The 19,307-nt window shown below is 41.9% G+C and overlaps 1 protein-coding gene across 9 annotated transcripts in view; it reads left to right on the plus strand.

Annotated features, from left to right (window-relative positions):
- RBMS1 (RNA binding motif single stranded interacting protein 1) overlaps positions 1 to 19,307 on the plus strand; it is a 220,137-nt gene that overhangs the window by 80,238 nt on the left and 120,592 nt on the right. For 2 of the 9 annotated variants that reach the window (XM_019971900.2, XM_019971909.2), the window contains exon 1: positions 6,095 to 6,450. The exons of the other annotated variants lie outside the window; for them this stretch is intronic. In XM_019971900.2, coding sequence (XP_019827459.1) covers positions 6,382 to 6,450 — 69 coding nt within the window. In that variant the 5' untranslated portion in view covers positions 6,095 to 6,381. Of the gene's footprint in view, positions 1 to 6,094; positions 6,451 to 19,307 lie in introns of those variants that run through there. 9 annotated transcript variants of the gene reach the window in all.

The following is a 19,307-nucleotide window of genomic DNA, read 5'->3' on the forward strand; positions in this document are numbered from 1 at the left end:
ATAATGAAGCTAATCTCGAATATGGTCTCCCACTAGATTGCGAGGGAAATTCTATTCTCAGTTTCAGTTCAGGATTTTGGAAAAACCTTTTATATAATCACCAACCCAGGTTCTTTTCTGCTTCTCTCCCAACTCCATTCTACCAACTATCCCCGAGAGTAAGACTAGTGGTTGTAAGAGGAGTTATATCTTAGCAACCATTAATTGAATAAGATTTAGGAGCTAGGTTGGGTCAGAATATGTATTTGTACTATTAAGTGCATAATCTAATATTGAAAACTTTGTCCTCATAAGAAACTGAATGGAAATTCAGTGTAATTTCTTATCTTTTAAAAAGTGATTTGCCCAAGTCATGTAGTTGGTAATCGGTAAAGCTGAGATGCACACCCAGGCTTGGGCTCTTAGGTTTTCCCCCACAGGGTTTGGATTTGAACTGTAGATCATAGTAATAACAGTCATCAGGAGTATCATTGGGGGTAGGCAATTTGGAGTCAGAAAGACCTAAGTTCAAACCTCAGCTCCATCATATATTGGATCTGTGGCCTTGGAAAGGTTATTTAAGCCTGAACCATCAGGGAAGCCCAACAGTGAGCCTCACTTTTCCCTTTAGTAAAATGGGCTAATTATTATTCTCTCATGGGGGGTGTGTGTGTGTGTGTGAGAGAGAGAGAGAGAGAGAGAGAGAGAGAGAGAGAAAGAGAGAGAATGAGGGCGGGAGAGAGGAACTTGCTGAGAAAATGCCTAGAATATAGTAGTTACTCAATAAATGACATTTTTTAGTCCATACAGAGAAGCTGCAGTAGGGCAAAGCCCATTTCTTCTGTTTTGTTCACCAGGACAAATTTAAGAATCATTAGAATATTGCTTTTGATAAGACTCATCAGAATTTGGCCATGTTTCTGTTCTTCTATATGTCTTCCAGGATTATAGCTATAGAGCTACAGTTTTATTTTATTATAGTAGTTTCATTTTTATACACAAGTGATTTTATATGTGTCTAGGGAGACTTTAGGTCTAGAATAAGATTGTAGAATTTTTTAAAAAGCAAAAGAGTAAGTAATAGAAAATATTGCTGCTCCTTTAGAAATAGGATACTTTATCAACTCTATTTTGTATCAAGAAAGAACAGAAATTTGAAGAATCTGCTGACCTCATATTTTTCTTTTTTCTTTTTTTCCTGCTTTGCTGGGAGCTAGAGGCTTTTGTAAACACATTTTTTAAAGTTTGAGCTGCTTACACTAACACCTACTATGTGGTTATATTTTATTCCTTAAATATTGTAATGTAAAGTAATGTTGGATAACTTTTTCCCCCTCTTATTTTCTGTTTTTAATGTGACTCAGATAAAAAAGGGTGCTTGAAATGCCTTAGCACCAATCGAGGATTAGAACCTACCACAGGTCTGCTCTTTTGTTGACAGAGGTATTCTATTATCTCATTGGACATCTTCTCTACACGCCTCCCCCCACCCTGTTTTCCCCCCTTCTTTCAAAGTTTAGCTCTCCCACCACACTTTCTTTGAGTTATTTTATTCAAAGGCTTCTTTCTTTCCTATATGAGGCTCAGTAACATGTGTTGGAATGGGGGGCTCCCCTACCTTTTGATTTTCCTTCTGCCTTAAGGAGTTTATCAGTAAGTGATGATTTCAACAGCAGTCACCCCATGTCTACATTCTCTCTCATACCACCCCTCTCTCTCTCTTATACGGACACACACACTCACACATTTTTGTTTTTCTCATCTGCAGAATGCTTCTTTCTGAATGTCCCTCAAACAAAAACATTTATACAGCTGAGCTCCCCACGCCCTTGTTATATCCTGTATTGATCTCACCCTGCAGTGGACTTGCACAGTGCGTAATTGTCTGTACCACTTGGCTGGCACTTATCACTTAATGCCTTGCATTATTCGTGTCCAGCAACTCAGTGCTGTAGGGGTTACAAGTACTCACCTGGGAATTGGAGCATTATTTATAAGGCTTTTTTGAGTCCCAGCTTTATAGTGTTGAAGGAGCACAGGACAGGATCTTTTAAGCCTTACTCAGTCAGGGTTTGAACATTTGCTTGCTTCTTCCTAACTCTATGGTTAAGTCAGTGAGTCTTCACTTGTTTTCCTCTCATTGGTAAATGAAGCCTAATAACCCTTCCAACTTCATAGGGTTGTTGTGAAAGTGAAATGAGATGTGAAATTTATAAATGAAAGTCTCATTTTCAAAATATTTCTATGGGACAAATGTCTTCTCAATTCAGATTCTCAAATTGTGGTTTTACAAACACTTGGGAATCACGAAATCTCATCTCCTCTAGGAGGCTGCAGGCTCCTGCATGTACTGATGGCTCTGTCCTTATTAGCCTCATTCATAGCCTCCTCCTGCCTCACAGTGTGATCTCTGATAGCACGCACAGTCTTCCCATTCATACAGAAATGGCCCTGGTCCAACATACAACCTCTTTAAAGGAAACAGGACAAAAACAAACGTGGGAGAAAACCTTGAGTTCACCTAGGCTCTTGAAACAGACCTTCTGTCAGACAACTTTTTTAACCTCTTAGGATTAAGCCTTGGAAAGCATCTTCATTCAGCCATTCAGCAAACAGTTCTCAAAGACACAGGCTCTCCTTACCTAAATTTGGTTTTTTTAACTTGTCCATTCAACCTGCTCCCTTGCTCCTGCTCTTTGATGATCAGCCAGCCTTACTAATAGCAGTTATTTACACAGTATACCCACTTAAGTCTACAAACACCACTATAAAACCTGAGAAAACAATAATAATAGCTGCCATTTATTGAGTGGGGCACTTTGGTTGGAGTACCATAGATACACTTAGGACAGTCAGCGAGGAGTCTGAGACTCAGAGAGGTTAACTGGCTTGCCCAAAGCCATGTGGCTAGTCACTGGAAAGCTGAAATGTGGAGCCAGATGGGTTTGGCTGTTTAATTTTGTCCCTTGGATTGCAAAGTTCAGATTCACTTAAGCTATCTGAAGAACGAGGGGTGGGGCTGGTTACCCATACACACAGAGGGGCTGTTGTCAGTCTGAAGAGCCAGAGCAGCTTCAGGGACTTCATCATGTCCCCGCCAAGTGCTCACCCGCTCCTGGCATCTGCTTGCCTCTCCGTTTGCTGCCAGTCAGCTTCCTGTTACTCATAGTTTCTGCTTCCTCATAACCTTGGCTTGCGCATGGTTTTGGCTTTTTGTGGCCTCAACTCTACCCCTGGCACTCTTGCAGTTTCTGCCCCTTCCCTAACTGGTTCAGTTTTCTGAATCAGATTCCCAGGGGTGAGGATCTGATTGGCTCTGCTCATTTTTTCAGTCCCAGCCATGTCATAGGTCACTGGCCTATCTCTGGATTGACTGCTCTTGGGTCAGATTCCCACAGCTTTACCCACCAGCTGAGCCGGGCTGTGGAGGATATTGTCTGCCCACTCAACAAAGTCTCAGTTTCCCTTTCAGAAAGATGAGCATCTACCGGGCAGATTCCAAAGCTCTAATTTTGACCACGATAACTTAAGAGTTTCTCTGGAATGCTTCCTTGCTTTGTCCTAAAATATATTTTTTTCAAAGGTCAAATATACTTTCCTAGATGAATCTCACTAGTGTCTCTTCTTGTAGCCATTTATAAATAATCACTTGTGAGTATTTATAATTGATTATATATGTATATATTATATATATGGTTTAATATTTGTTATTTCTCTTAGGTTGAAATTATTTGGGTTTTAGTGACTTTGTTATATTTTACATTTTATAGTCATTGAGGGTGGAAAATCAATCTTCTCCTTTCTTTGCAGTGCTTAGTTAAGTGTGTAGTACCTTCCTGCGTCTGGAACTTTTGAACCCTGGCTTGTAGACCTTGTATAAATATATACCTTTCCTTGTTTCCTTTTATGCCATCCACCATATAGAACATTTTGTTTTGTTGCTATTTAGATATCATTTTTATTCTTAAAAATAGTCCTTGAAATATTTTTAATGTTCTTAGTATATTTTAGTTACCTAGTTATTAGAATTGCTCTTGTAGTCCAATTTAAATTGTATTATCATTTACAATCTTGTCTTAACCCTGTAAAACAACTGCAGGGTATCAAATCAAGTCTTCCCGTTCTAGAAGAGCACAATATCCAAAGCATCATGACCTTAGAGCAGAACCATAGAAAAATTAATCTATGCTGTTCTTTTGTGGTTTAGACTGTGGTTTCCTAAGAGACCAGTCATGACAACTGAGGTTGTACATGGAATTTTTTCCATAGATGACAGGTTTGAACTGCTAGGGTCTTGGGCATTAAGTTCTCAGCAAAAGGCATCTATGACTGGAACAGTTCTACCTAAAGCCTTCTATTTTATACCTGTGTTTGATGACTTGTGGTAAAAGGACCTAGTGCCTGGAGACAGCAAAGGAGCAGCCAAAATGGCATGGAGTAGTCCTAAATAGTATATATATTAACACAGAACTGAATGTTAGTTGCATTGTTTTTATTCAATCATTTAAAATAACAGATACGTTTCTCTGAATGTTATTTAGCAAGTTCTTACTTGCCAAACTGTGCACCTAGTGCTGTGCTTAGAGTAAGGTTACTGCTGCTGCTTTTTCTTTTTTTAACGAGAAGAATTAGAAATTATATGTATAGTTTGTGTATATAGTTTTTAAGTAGGTGAGACTTGATAGTTCTCATCACTTTTGTCAGAAAATGTTCGGAGCCCCTCTGTATACCGAGGTGGTTCCCGAGGTCAGCAGTGGGAAGGCTATCTAGGTTGGATATTTTTCAGCTCCTTGCTGCTGGTAACACCCTTGAATGGTCACAGCTTTGCTAGAAGATTCGATTTCCATAGGGGCCACTTTGTTTTCCTTAGGGCAGCCAGAAGTTGAGTGCCTTCACTTCTTAGCCGAGTTAGGATTTTTCATTATCATGGCAGATGGCCCTTTCCAGGGAGGCGTTAGAGGCCAGAGGCCAAGGAAGAACGCTGTAATATTGACTGCTTAGTGTGGTAATATTATCCCTGATAGTCTCTGCTGAACAGGCCAACTGTCCCAGTGGCCCATCCACACACTGCCTGTGGAACTTGCTCTAGAGGCCATCTGCATTGCTCAGGTTCTATCTGGGCTTGATATGCTAACGAATGCAAAGCTGATCAGAAAAAAAAAAAAAAAAAGTGGGGGCATCTTGAATCGCCTTAAATAATTTCAGTTGAAAAAACAAAGGAAACTACCTCCTCCCTTTGTCCCTGTTTTGCAGTTTCTGTGTCCCTTCAGTGGAACACATTTGTGTCGTATCTAATAATTAAATATAGAAGGATCGTACTCTTCCAGTTTTCGAGAAGGCTTGCTAAACCGATGGCTTGAAATGATTTTCGCTGTTTGATTTTGGCATCTCGAAGGTAAGCTTGCCAAACTCTGGCATAGGAATGAAGCACGAACTTTACTGTGCGTGTTTGCGGTGAGGGGGTGGGGAGTGGAGACTTATTTTCTCTGCTAAAATTTTCGCGTGCGAATTGGGGGAACGGGGATTTGCAGAGGTTTGATGGAAGGCTGGTGTGTTCACTGAAGTAGGTGTGATCGCCCGCACCTTTTCTGGGAGGGTGGACGGTAGGGGGGATGGGGGGGGGTAGTTTGGAAGGATGAAAGAAAAGATAGAACTGGGACCAGCTGGCTTCCTACCCAGGTGTTAGCGTGATCCCCGACGCGGTGCCCTGAAAAGGGGCTTCGAGCCGGGGTGCAAAGCTGCAGCGGGTGCTGAGGCCAAGAATCTAGGAGAAAAAAAAAGAAAAGAGGAGGGGGGTGGCTACTCCAAGGAATGTGCGGCATGCGGGGAGCCAGACCCAACCATTGCACCGGAGCGGGGGCGCCGGCGGCTTCCCCGGCCGCGTGGCCCCCGCCCCGGCCCCGAGCCCGGGAGGGAGCGCCTGGGGGCCGGCCGGCGGGCCGGCGGGGCGGCGGGCGCGGCGCCGGGCGAGAGGGCGGGGAGGCGCGGGTGGGCCTGGGCGCGGCGCGAGGCGGTGCGCGGCCGCCTCCCCGCCCCCGGCGGGCGCGCTCTCGGGGCGGTGGTTGAGGCCGCGGTAGGTGGGGACGCGGCGGCGCTGCTCCTCCGCTGCCGCCGGGAGAGTCCGCGGCGCCGCCAGCTCCGCGCGCGAACTCCCGTCCATGGCACGCAGGGCGGCGGCCGCCCGAGCTGCCCGAGTTCTGCCCGCCGCCGCCGCGCCGCACTTTTAGGCGACTCGGGAGGTCGAGGGCGGAGGAGAAGTCAGCCCGGAGCTGCAGCCCCCGCCGGCCGCCGCCGCGCGGCGAGAGGGAGTTCCCGGAGCGGCCGCGGCCCCGGCCGGCCCCCTCCCTGCGCCCTCCCCCTCGCGGCGAGGCTGCCCCGCGCCCGCCGCCCGCGCCCGCCGCGATGATCTTCCCCAGCAGCAGCGGCAACCCCGGGGGCAGCAGCAGCTGCAGGACGCCCTATCGCAAGCAGGTGAGGCGGCGGCGGGGATGCCGCGCGGAGGCCGGCCACCCCGATCTACAAAAGGCGGCAGCGCCCGGCCAGACTCCGCTGTCCTCCTCGGAGGGACCGGGCTGGGCGGTGACCTTGTTTCGCAGGAGGCGGCCCGCGGGGACGGCTCGGGCCGTTGACCTTAGCTGGGGAGATGCCCTCGCTCCCGCCGGCCGGGCCGGGCAGGACGCGGAGGAAGGGGAAGGGGCGGCGGCGCGGCGAGAGCAGGAGCGCTCCGGGCTGGGGGCTTCGCCTAGCTCTGCAACAAGTTTGGGTTTTTTTCTGGAAACCTTTGTGTGTGTAAGAGTAAGATAATAAGTCGTAACATTGGGCTACAACAATCTTCACTTGGAACCTCAAAGAACCTACCCGATTCGTACTAAACCCGGAAGACCAATATGTGTGTGTGTGTGTGTGTGTGTGTGTGTGTGTTCGCGCGCGCTCCCCCTCCCATTTATATATTAAAAAAAGAAAGAAAAAGAAACAGGAACTTCTACTGTCACTTTCTCAAGGTTTTCAGTTTCCAGCAGCAAAGGGGAATCCTGTGACATCTAGTTGCAGAGATACTTGGATAAGCCTGAGTCATACACATGCCTTTTCCTATTTTAATACCGTTTCATACATTTTTTAACAGATTGAACTCCAAAGGCACTTTAGTGGTTAGATCAAAATCCCCTGCCGGGAAAATGAGTGGAGCTGGAAGCTTATATTCATAGCCTTTTGTTTTGTTTTTCATCTTTGTTTTTAAAAGAAGGTTACTGAAGCCATGTTGTGATAAATCTCACAGAGCCTTTCAGCAGCAGCAAAAACAAAACGTAGCCTTAAATTATGTAAAAAATGTGCAGGTCTGTTTAGAAAAGGTTAAACTGATTTAGAGGTCAGTGGCAAGATGCTTGTTGAGAAAACAAAAACACGATTGCAGATATTTTTCTTCCATAATGTATCTCTTGTCTACATCCTTAGCCACTGAGACAAATCAATTAAGTTATTACCCCCATAATGATTCAATCAAACTGTATCCTTCCATGCAGACCATGGCTCTGTTAAGATCATGACAGATGACAGCGATGCCTGGTGGCTTTCCTAAAGGCGTTCACAGGGTTATTGATTATGTTTAGTCCTTTTTGTTCTCAGACTCATTTTGGGGGAGGGAAGGCATGTCTTAGCATAAGTATGTCTGAAAGTGGTCCTAATTTTCTGAACAGAGTGACAGTGTCCAAAAGTATTGTTTTCTGGCCCTTGTATCTTTCACTTGTTAGCTTCCCCTTAAAAAGACAGTAAACACACCTAGTCTGTGTTCCCTTCCTGCCCAAGTAAATGGAACTTTTACCTGGCTTAAGAAAAGTCCCTCCTTTTAATTAAAAAAAAAAAAAAACAAAAAACTGCATTTGTGTCTTGGTTGAAGTATAGACTAAAATTGTCAAGATTCAGAAACCGGCATCTCTGAACTCTTCCTGTGGCCTCATTTAAAAGAAATACCTGAGATCCAGTACACTTACATCAACTTCATAAACGAAGCCAATTTACAATGAATATTCTCCTGAACCCTCCTCCCCCACCCACCTCCCTCTACCTGAAAAGATGGCTAATTATGTAAGGGCCTTGTGTATTCATTTATTTGTTGTCAAAACCCGGCGGGGTGTTAGCTCTGAAATGGGGAAAAAGCTCTGAGGGCGAGGCCTTTTGCTGTGAGGGGCTGGAGGTTTTGTGTGTGGAGGGGGACAGCCTGCTGGTCTGGAGCACGCTGATAAGATGCTCTTCTTTTCACTGAGCTCTCCTTAGATTCAGAGACTAAAAGGGCTGACTGAATCAGAAAAACAAACAGACTCTTTTTTTCTATAGGCGAAGAAAGAAATGAATGTGTAGGCATTATACAGACACAAGACCCTGGGTACCAGTGGTATTTTGAGTCAAAGGTTTCTTTTGTTAGTATTTAGCCATTCACTGGGAAAACACACTTCCAGCGCGGGGACCTGGTTACCATGAGTGACTTTGTGATCTCATCCTGGCATAGTCTAAATGGGAAGTCTAATTAATGCTTCTTAGAAGATTTTGTGATATCAAGCTTGCACCTTTCAGTTCACATTACTCTGTTCATTTAGATGAAAGAATAGGTACGTTTTAGGTGTATAGTGCAGTTTGAGTTTAATGTAGAAATATATAATCAGCTGTTAGAGCTGATTCAAGATAACTTGCCTGAGGAAAACACTGAATGTGAGGAATACTTGAAAATCACCTTTGGAAAAAAATAAGCCAGAGTCACATTTGTATTATACATATATATTAGTGGCAAACCATCATTGAGCATCTTACAGCCTGTGGATTGCTGTTCTCAGTGCTTTGGGTGGATTAACTCATTTAGTCATCTTGACAGTCTTACAGGGCAGGTAATAATATCTTTATTTTTACAGTTGAGGAAACTGAGACATAGTTTAAGTTCCGTGCTCAGTCTGTATGACCCAAAGCGCAGAGCCAGGATTTGGACCCTGGCAGTCAAGCTCTTTAAACTACCACACCTCGGCAGCCTGCGTATCACGTGCACATTTCAATGAAAACTCAGAGCTTCTCCACATCACTGCCCATCACCCTTCTAGTCTCAGAAAGTCTGGTTTAGGGATTCCTCCCACCTTTCTGGACTGTGGGCTGGGGTACAGGGTGGAGGGATGGTAAGGGAGTTGAAGGTGAAGAATGATGACGTGGATGACTTGGATAGTGAGTTCAGAATATTGGGGATTGGCATCAATGTCAAAAGATTGCTTTTTGGAGTGATTTTATGATTTCTTCTTAGAACTTTACAAATATTGGAGTCAGCCAGTTTCAGTTAAAGCAGAAGTGGGTGATGCTCATTCTCCTCCTACTCCATGTTGTGTGTGGAGGGCCTCAAGGAGCACTGATCTCTGGCATCATCCAGAATAAACAGGATTTTCCTGTATCACAGGCCTACGAGCTTGTTAGAAATACACCTGCTCGGCTCGGGTCAGAGTAAGATGCTTTGAGTGGAGTGATAACCCAGGAGGCAGTATCTAGGCAAAGATTGCTGGCTCTAGTCTCAGTGGAAAAGCCTGTGTGGCCAATTATTGTTAACTGTGACTTTCAGATATAGGATATTAAGCAAACCTAGTCTGATTATATGAGAACACCCCACAACCAAAATGAAAACCACTTCTGTAATTGTGAAAATATTTTAGTATGTTTCCGTCGAAAAAGTGCTTTGTGCTGAAAAGGCCTTAATTAGAGAAAATAAATATTTCCATTTTATTTTCAACTGTTTTATTAAGTACTTCCCCCTTGGTGTTTCCTTACTTCCATTATGGAACTGCTTTCTTGAGGTAGTTGACTCAGTTATGTCATATGCTTGGTTTTTTACAAATTGAGGCATGTCCTTCTTTAGGGTTTTGAGAAAGTCTTCTTTTTTTGCCCGGTGGTTTGCAGTTGGGTCCTTTGGGGTAGAGGAGTGAATATAAGAATTTGCGTGTGTGTGTTTCTTTTCTTTCCAAATGATCTTGCCAACCAATAGCTGTACTTGATAAGAGTTGCTAACTTTTGATGAGTGAAGTACTTGTCTCCTCAGTTTAAATAGATTTACACAGTTTGCTGCTTTCTTGAAGATTAACTGGGTGTAGCTGCACGTGAAGAATTCAACAGTGATTCAGTATTTGGCCGTGTTAGAGGATGACATACAAAGCTGGTGATTAATCCTCTTCAAGCAGTTTCTGTTCACAGCAATTTATGTGTAGTAGATTGGGTTTTTGTTAAAGTTTGAAGATTAAAGTTGTTCAGAGAAATGTTTAAATGAACACTGAATGAGCCAGTTCCAATTTATTGTGTTTTTTGTTTGTCTGTTTTAAAGAAAGTAAACCTCAAGCCACTGATATTGGAGGTTTTTTTTAGAAGAAGTTAGCAGATAGTTAAATTGGTATCCAGAAGATACCAATTCCTGGTTCTCTACTAGGCTGTTCCAATGTGTTTGTGATTCAGTAGTCCTTATGCGTCGAGGTAATGTTTGAAATAAGAATCCATAGCCATTTGGAAAGTATGGAATTCATCATTAGTGATATCCAATTTTTTCTCTAGGTATCCCTTTTGGCATCTCACCACATTTTCCATAGTTCACGTCAGGTTTTAAACATGTTTCTTGTTTTTGCTCTTTCCTTCCTTTTAGAGTCTACTGTTAACTGGGCTCACCATATATTGGTAATACTTTGCAAGCCCTTTCTTGGAGGAGTGGCGGGGAGACTGTCTCGTCCAAGTTTCTGAGAATGTATTTCCAAAGCACTCTGCCAATAAATATTTAAAGATATATATGATATCCCCTCCCAACCTCAGCTATATTTAATCTTCACAACGGCCGTGTAAAGTAGGAAAAGGTCAGGAATTTTGAGGCAGTGAATTTAAACGGCCTGGCTGGTGAAAGCTTGGTCTCTGGAGTCAAAAGCTCTGTCTGCTACCAGGAAAAAGAAGGAAGCTCAGTCAAGAACAGCTGTAGCCCTCTCGACACTTCCCTTTCCTTGGCCTCCCAAAGACATGTGGCGCACAGAGCACCCCAGATTTCGGCTTTGGGAATTCTAGCTCTGTAATTTATTAGTGTTTTTTGTTTGTTTCATGAAGGCCTTTGCTCTAGGGTTGTCAGATAACATACAGGACACCAAGTTAAACTGGAATTTCAGATAAACAATGAATAATATTTTAGTGTAAGTACATCTTGAATATTGCACAGTACTGTGTGTTTTTATTTGCCAAATCCAATAATCCTATCTATTTCTGGGGAACCCAACTCACTTTTTAAAACAAGTTATAAAAGAGATGATAATCGTAAACAAAATTATTTCCATGTTTTCCTCCTAAAATCTTGCCTCTTAGGATATTCCTTGAGCCCCGGTAATGCAGATTTCACATCTTAACTTCATTAACCATCACTCAACCTCACTGAAAGACCCCCCAGCTTAAGTTCTGGCTCTGTCACTTGCCTGCTTTTTCAGTTAACCTCACAAAGCCTCAGTTTCTGTTAAATAAAGATAATAGTGCACACTCCACAGGGTTGTTGTTGTTAATCCTTCTAAGGTGTTATTATTATTAATGTCCCTACCAAGCAAGCACCAGCGGGTGGTCCTGGGAGGCACTGTGTGATCCTGGGGGACCTTGACACAGCCTCTAAGAATGGACTTTGTTTAGAAAGTGGGGGCAACCTCCCAAAGGGTAAGGATCTGGAGCTTGAAAACAAGACTCAACCACATTAAAAAAAAAAAAATCCAGAAAAGATGTAGAAAAGAACATCCCACCATATTTTAAGACAGTGGTCCTGTATTATGCTCTTGTTTGCAGAATTTGCCATGTCTTTGGGGAAAGAAAGCCTTTCAACTCTCTGTTCTTTATTTTATGCAAATATATGACTGGAGAATGGGGAAAAAAGAGCATTAGTGACTGTTGTTAATGAAAAATGCTGCCTTTTAATTTGCTCAAAAGCAGACAGATTTGATTATTAGTATATGCATGATGATTTCCTGAATTCTTTCCTTTGTCTTGTTTGTATATTTGGTTTTCAAAGGTGCCATCTTTGCCTTTCTCAGAAAAATAAACATTTTTTTTCTCCTTAGACATCTGTAGGTGTTCAGTGGGTGTTTGTTTTTAAACTCCAGTCTGTAGAGAATGCTTTGCTTAATACATTCTAAAAGCTTGGTAAATTTTAAAATAAGATAGACATAGCATGAGGAAGGAAGTAATAAGCTTTTCCTGAAGTTAGGACAAGGTGGAAACATTAAATGGAGCAAACTAAATTCTGTATTGAAATAATGAATCAATGTAACTATTGTTTTTTAACACTTATTAAATAGCAGCTACAACAAAACTTGTAAATATAGTAGTGCTCTAATAAATAGAAATATATCTTGGCTCCACTTTATTAAGTATATGGATATACAAAGCAATGTAGTGTAAACTGGGGAAATCGTATTTACACTTGTTAATTGTGCATACAGTACAGCTTCAAAAATGCATTTTAAAAAAAGAGGCTGAAAGGAAATATGCCAAAAATATTAACAAGTGTTTTCCTCTGTTGGTAGATGGAACCATGAATGATTTACTTTTCATGATTCTCTTTACATTTGTTTTTCAACCTTCCAGTCCCCCTTGGTCTCCACATGAACATACAGTCCTTTGGTTATCAAGAAAAAGATAAAGTGAAAAGAAAAATCTAGAAAATTATACTATTTTTAAGGTTTAAAAATTGCAGTGAAAGTTGAGTTTTCAAGTCAATGAGAATTTCAGCCTAGCGTGTAGGTACTACTTGTTTCTATGTCTGACCTTTGAGATGTGGTCCTTTCCTATTCTTTACAAGTGTCTATGCATTCTTATTTTTACTGTGAATTCCTGTATCACGTTTCTGGAAATCACCTATTTCTGACACATAGTTTTTATATTTATGAACTCAATATTTTCCTGTTTTATACATGCTCAACAAGACTTCTGTACTTTTTAAAAAGCATTTTTAGGACACCACTTTATATGAGTCAGCAAGGAGAAAATATTGCTATATGTATGGAATTTCATTTGCTAGATCACTTTTCAGGAAAGGAGCTATTCAAAATATTGAGGAATTACCTCTGTTTTCTCTTGTTGTTATTTGACTTATAACTGCATTTCAGTACAGCTGTTTTGTGGACAAATTCCCTAACATTTAATTTCTGTACTAAACATGAACCAAGACTGCTCTACTACTCATGTCATAATCCTTTGGATTTTTTTTATCATAAATACTTATGGTTATCTTCATCACACACTTTCTTTTCAGTATAGCTTTTTGAAAGGGCAGTGGGGCTGGAGAAGTGGCTTCCTCACAGATAGCTGTAATATATAATGGGGCAGTGAGGGTTTCTGTAAGAATCATTAAAGCTGTTACTTTGTAATCCAGGGGGATTTTCAGTTTATCAGGATATTTGAGGTGAACTCGATAGAGGCTACAGGACTTCAGAGAGAAAGGAGAGAGCCCTGGCAGATGGAAGGAAGAGGTGTTGGGTATGAGGGAGAAATAGAAGGAAAGCAGCATTGCCTCGTTTTGTTGTTTGGTCAAATACCTGAGCTCTTTTAGGGAAAGAGTGAGTAATCTAGGTGAGCTGGACTGCGGAGTAGAGCTTGGGGGGCAGAGCAGGGATAGAGTCAAGCTTGCTAAGGTGTATGAGAGGAGCTGCTGGGCTGTGCTCAGTTGTGTCCAACGTAGCCCGCCAGGCTCCTCTGTCCGTGGGATTTTCCAGGCAAGAATACTGGAGTGGGTTGCCTTTCCTCCTCCAGGGGATCTTCCCGATCCAAGCATCGAAGCTGTGTCTCTTGTCTCTCCTGCATTGGCAGGCAGATTCTTTACCACTTTGCCACCTGGGAAGCCCAGATGAGAGGAGAGCCCTAGCTCAAAAGTATTGGCGACAGTTGAGACAAAGCTGTAAAATGGAGTAATAGCTGTGTGAACGTAATAGATGGAGTGGATTCAATTCATTGCACAGAGAGAATTGACAGGATTTAGCTGGTGACTGGTTGGAGGTGGCATTGGTGAAAAAAGAATCTTGTCTTGAATGAATGGGGAAGTGAAGTTTCTGCTCCATTACTTGCTCTGGGCTCAGTGATAAGATAGAATTCAGCCATTCTCTTACAAGGATTGTCTACATTTTTTAAGGCACAAAAATTAATTGGAGAAGGGTGTTAGGTTCTAAATTCTAGTGACATTCAAAGTCCAGACACCAGAGATGCAAAGGGTCCTTCAGTGTCCATGTCAGTCTCTTAAGGAAGAATCATCCAGGCGAAAAGGCTAGTGGCACCTTGTGCAAACCTCTTCAAGAACTCATTTTGGATCCAAGAGATGGTTGTAAATATTTTTACTGGTTCCCTGAGATTGTCTTAAAGTTAGTGTAGAGACTTTGTCACATGGGTGTGCTCATTTCATGTTTGGCCTGGATCCTCGCATTCTTTGGAGTACTTATCCAGCAGGTTGTTTGTTGATAGTACATGTCATTTATAACATCTGTAGTATAACAAGTGCATTTGGTTATACTAAATATTCCCACCCATACAGAAGTATGGAAGATGGCAGGTTGGGTGGCAAAGGGGTTAGAGAAGTCACCCTGCCACAATAAATTAGTTTCTGAGGAAAGACCGTAAGCTTGGTTTGGCCATTTTAATTTGGCCACACAAATCACACATTACCACCCTTCCCACCTGCCAACTGTAGGCAGAAATTTCCAACAAGAAAGACAGAACTAGGCAGGAAGCTCAGAACCTCCTGAAACTTAATAGAAGGCACATTGGAACAGGTTAAAGCAGTTCAGGAAGAGAGGGTGTCCAGAAGGATCTGGACAGACCTAGGGGAGCACAGGTTTGAGAACCTGTGGGAAGAAGGATGAGCATTAGGCAAAGCGGGGGAAAGAAACGGCAAAATATTGGGAGAATCAAGAGATTATCACAGAAGCCTAAGAAGAGCGGAGTCTCTAGAATAGCTGGTCAGCTCTCTTTGTGTTGCCTAGAAGACAATGATGTAGTAGAGGGCGTTGGGAATGTCCATTGGAAGGTTTTTGAAAGCACTCAAGATGGAAGTTTCAGTAGTTTGTGTGTGGTAGACAGGGAAGGGGATCAGGGGTGAGCACGGAAGAAGCACATGCCAAAGAGTGTAAGGAATGCGTAAGTGAAGAGGGTGTGTCTTTAGAAAAATTGGATGTCCAAAGGCAGAGTCCCTTTAGACAATATTGACGCAAGATTATCTTAGTATCTGACTGGTTGTAAGTAGAGCAAGGTAATAGAAAGCACAGAATAGCTGGAACTAGGTCTTATTTTCTTTGTTATTTTTTAAGAAAGATTGAGGTTAGTCTTATAGGAAAGGGATCTGAGAGAATTGCCTGACCAAGATACAGGAAAGAGGAGATTGGTTATGCTAGAGATGTTAGGAGGAGTAAGGAGGCCAGTGAAGCACAACCTTTCAAAAGCTTGCATCTCAGTAAAGAGGCTAGGTCATCTGTTATGATTGAAAGAAAAAAAAAAAGAGAGAGATTGTAGGCCTAAGGAGTGTAACAGAAGATTTAGAATAGTCGCTCTTGAGAATTTGGTGAGTGTTCAAATAGAGATGGGTAAAAGGATGACTGAGCTATAGTGAGGGCCCCTGGGAAAGCAGGGGTCTGAGTTGGCAGGGTGTTTTGATCCTTCTCCAGCAAGAAATGACGGAAAGCATCTGGGTAATGAGAATGCAAGGAGATCAACCAGTCAATCCTAAAGGAAATCAATCCTGGATATTCATTGGAAGGACTGATGCTGAAGCTCCAGTTCTTTGGCCACCTGATACCACCTAAGAGCCTACTTGTTAGAAAAGACCTTGGTGCTGGGAAAGACTGAAGGCAGAAGGAGAGGGGATGACAGAGAACAAGATGACTGGATGGCATTGCCGACTCAATGGACGTGAGTTCGAGCAGACTCTGGGAGATGGTAGGGAACAGGGAAGCCTGGCGTGCTGCAGTCCATGGGGTCACAAAGGGTCAGATACAACTGAGGGACTGAATAACAACAACAAAAGGGATTAGGTGTGGAAATTGAGAGTATTTTTATGAAGGTTAAAGGAGACAGGTGAGATCAAAAGAGACACTGAATTTGGAGAACAGGGAATATCCTGGGGATCCTGGTAAGATAAAAAGGTAAGCCCCTGGGAGTCAGGGAAGGGGAGTGATCTTGAAGAAGTAGTAGTCCCAAGATCTTAATCTTGTAGAGTTATTGGGAGAATTAAATAAGGTGATACCAGTGTGTCTGCCTGGAATACCAGAAATGCTCAGATGGTTCTAATCATTAAGATGTGGCTCTTGTATAGTTTTTACCTCCCTAAAACCACTGTTCAGATATTTGTGTAAATCAAAGCATATATCAAACAGACTTCAATCATGAACCACAAACCAAAATAATTCATGTTTTCAACTGAACCACAAGCTGAAATTAAGTTTTAAAACATACCATCAAACTATTTCAAAACATTTTAAGTTGCTTTTAAGGAAAAAAAGGTGGACATGGGTGTGGATCCCAACTTCATCATTTATTCTATTGCTGTGAACTCATTTCTTAAACTTCCTGGGTCTTGATTTCCTCAGTGGCAAAACGAAGTAAAATAGTTACTTAATGTAATTGAGATGATTCAATGAAGTCATAGGCATGACAGCACTTGACCCATTATCTGGCACAGGTGCTCTGTCTTCACTTCTTCCTTAGGATATCGCCTAACAAGTTACTTTACGCAAGAGGATCTCAGTGGATGGATCACAAAGTGATAATATTAGTGGAAGATTGTGATCATTCTATTCATTAGTAGAAAATACTTTTTGAGGAGAAAGATCTAGAAGGATAACTCAGTTGTCATTGATAAATGGAAATGATTCTTACATTGTCCTTTACTTCCTAGAGTAAAAGGTCAAGGGATTAATGACAGACTTTATGACAGAGAAACACTACAGAGATATTGTTATGGCTTCTGAAATGGGTGCCCTTTCCAACTATTACATGAGTATTTTGTTTCCTTCAGCATGTGATTCTAAGTTTATAAAGTCTTATCGTTCAAAGCTGCTTTTCCCAAATTGTGTCCTCTAAGATTCTGGAGTTCTTTTAAATGTTAAAAGTGTTCTGGAATTAAAATATTTAGTGTTCAAAGAAACTTGGGAAACACTACATGCTATATAGTGTTACTGTCTTAGAGAGTAATAGTGGAAATCAGCATTAAAAAGTCTGAGAAGTCCTACAGTAAAGACTTTTGTCCAAATTTTGTTTCTCATTGTTTCCAAAACTATTTGATCGTGGTACCTAGAATATTTACTAGACATTCTGTGGAACAATTTGGGAAACACTTTTTTAAAGGAACCCTTTGGCCTGTTAGAGTTGGAAGGGACTTTAAAGATGGTTTAGTCCAACCCATGTAATTTACTAAGGAAATTAGAATCCAGAGACGCTGAATGGTTTGTTCAAAATCTCAGTTCTAAGGCCTAGATCTTTTGACCCTGAGTGCTCCATCATCCTGCCTTCAGAATCTTGACTTTTCCAAGATTCTGTGGCACACCTTGCACCAGTGTTTTCAGAATTGTTTTCATATGATGTTTTTTTATTCTGTGAACAAGTAAGTCCTTAGGGATGGTATGCTATGTGTTACTTTCAGACAAAGTAAATTAGTATCTGCCATCTGTTATCTGTTTTGTTTTTAATTGCTCCTCTTTTAAGTTTAGTTTTCCCACCTATTTTATTATTTCTTGCAGCATTTACGAAATCTAGATTACTGACTTGGGAAATCAATCTAGTTTTAAATATCAGTGATCTAGAAAACCCACAGGTTCTAATTATTAATGAACATTCTTTTGCCCTCTAATTTTGATTTGTCTTTTTCACCTAATTGGCTGTGGGTAGACAAATTTACATATTTTTAGCCCCTTCCTGCCTGACTTATTACAGCATGCAAAATTTGCTCTGTGGTTTCTAGGTTAAGTTCCTGTATAGAAGAAACCACAGTTTAGACTTTACAGTGCTGCTGTGTGCTAAAGGCCCATCTAGGACACAGTAAAATATGCTCTTTAAAAATCTAAATGACCAGTTTGTTGCCCTCTGTTACCATTATGATCTTTTAGGTGCTAATAGTTCACTTGGAGAGTTTCTCTTTTTATGTATCTTAAGGTTTGTAGTTGCGTAGTTTAAAGAAAAATGGGTGGGTCCCTGTCAGAAACCTGCACTAATTTTTTCTGGTGTCTGCAACATGAAAATTTATTCTAAATGAATCCTGTAATGTGATACTAGTGTTCTGGATGAAGTGATATGAAATAATGTCTGTAATATCATATGTATCACAAAAGGAGCACAGAATATTAGTAAAGGACCTTAGAGGTGAGGATATTTCAACATCACTCAGCTTATCTGTAACAAAGCCAGGAGTAGAACTCGTATATCCTGACTACAGTGCAGTTTGAACCTTTGCAAACAAATTCATCTTGGATTATCATTCATTCAATCAGTATTTTATGGGCCAAGTGCAGTGTTAGTTCTGAAGGGAATAAGAAATTAATGGTTTTACTTCTCAACATCATAGTGAAATGGGAGCTATGGAGCAGGTATAAATAACTAGATAAGGTAGAAATGAATCAGTAACATAAGAGGTGTAGCTGTTTAAGAAGTGCACGGTGTAAGAACATGTGTAACCTGTAGCTGTCTTGCTCTCAGTTCAGTTCAGTGGCTCAGTTGTGTCCGACTCTTTGCGACCCCATGAATCGCAGCACGCCAGGCCTCCCTGTCCGTCACCAACTCCCAGAGTTCACCCAAACTCATGTGCATCGAGTCGGTGATGCCATCCAGCCATCTCATCCTCTTTCATCCCCTTCTCCTCCTGCCCCCAGTCCCTCCCAGCATCAGGGTCTTTTCCAATGAATCAACTCTTCACATGAGGTGGCCAAAGTACTGGAGTTTCAGCCTCAGCATCAGTCCTTCCAATGAACACCCAGGACTGGTCTCCTTTAGAATGGACTGGTTGGATCTCCTTGCAGTCCAAGGGACTCTGGAGAGTCTTCTCCAACACCACAGTTCAAAAGCATCAATTCTTCGGCGCTCAGCTTTCTTCACAATCCAACTCTCACATCCATACGTGACCACTGGAAAAACCACAGCCTTGACTAGACAGACCTTTGTTGGCAAAGTAATGTCTCTGCTTTTGAATATGCTATCTAGGTTGGTCATAACTTTTCTTCCAAGGAGTAAGCATCTTATACTTTCATGGCTGCAGTCACCATCTGCAGTGATTTTGGAGCCCTGAAAAATAAAGTCTGACACTGTTTCCACTGTTCCCTATCTATTTCCCATGA

The sequence above is a fragment of the Bos indicus genome, chromosome 2, assembly GCF_029378745.1.
Source record: "Bos indicus isolate NIAB-ARS_2022 breed Sahiwal x Tharparkar chromosome 2, NIAB-ARS_B.indTharparkar_mat_pri_1.0, whole genome shotgun sequence".
Classification (NCBI taxonomy): domain Eukaryota; kingdom Metazoa; phylum Chordata; class Mammalia; order Artiodactyla; family Bovidae; genus Bos; species Bos indicus.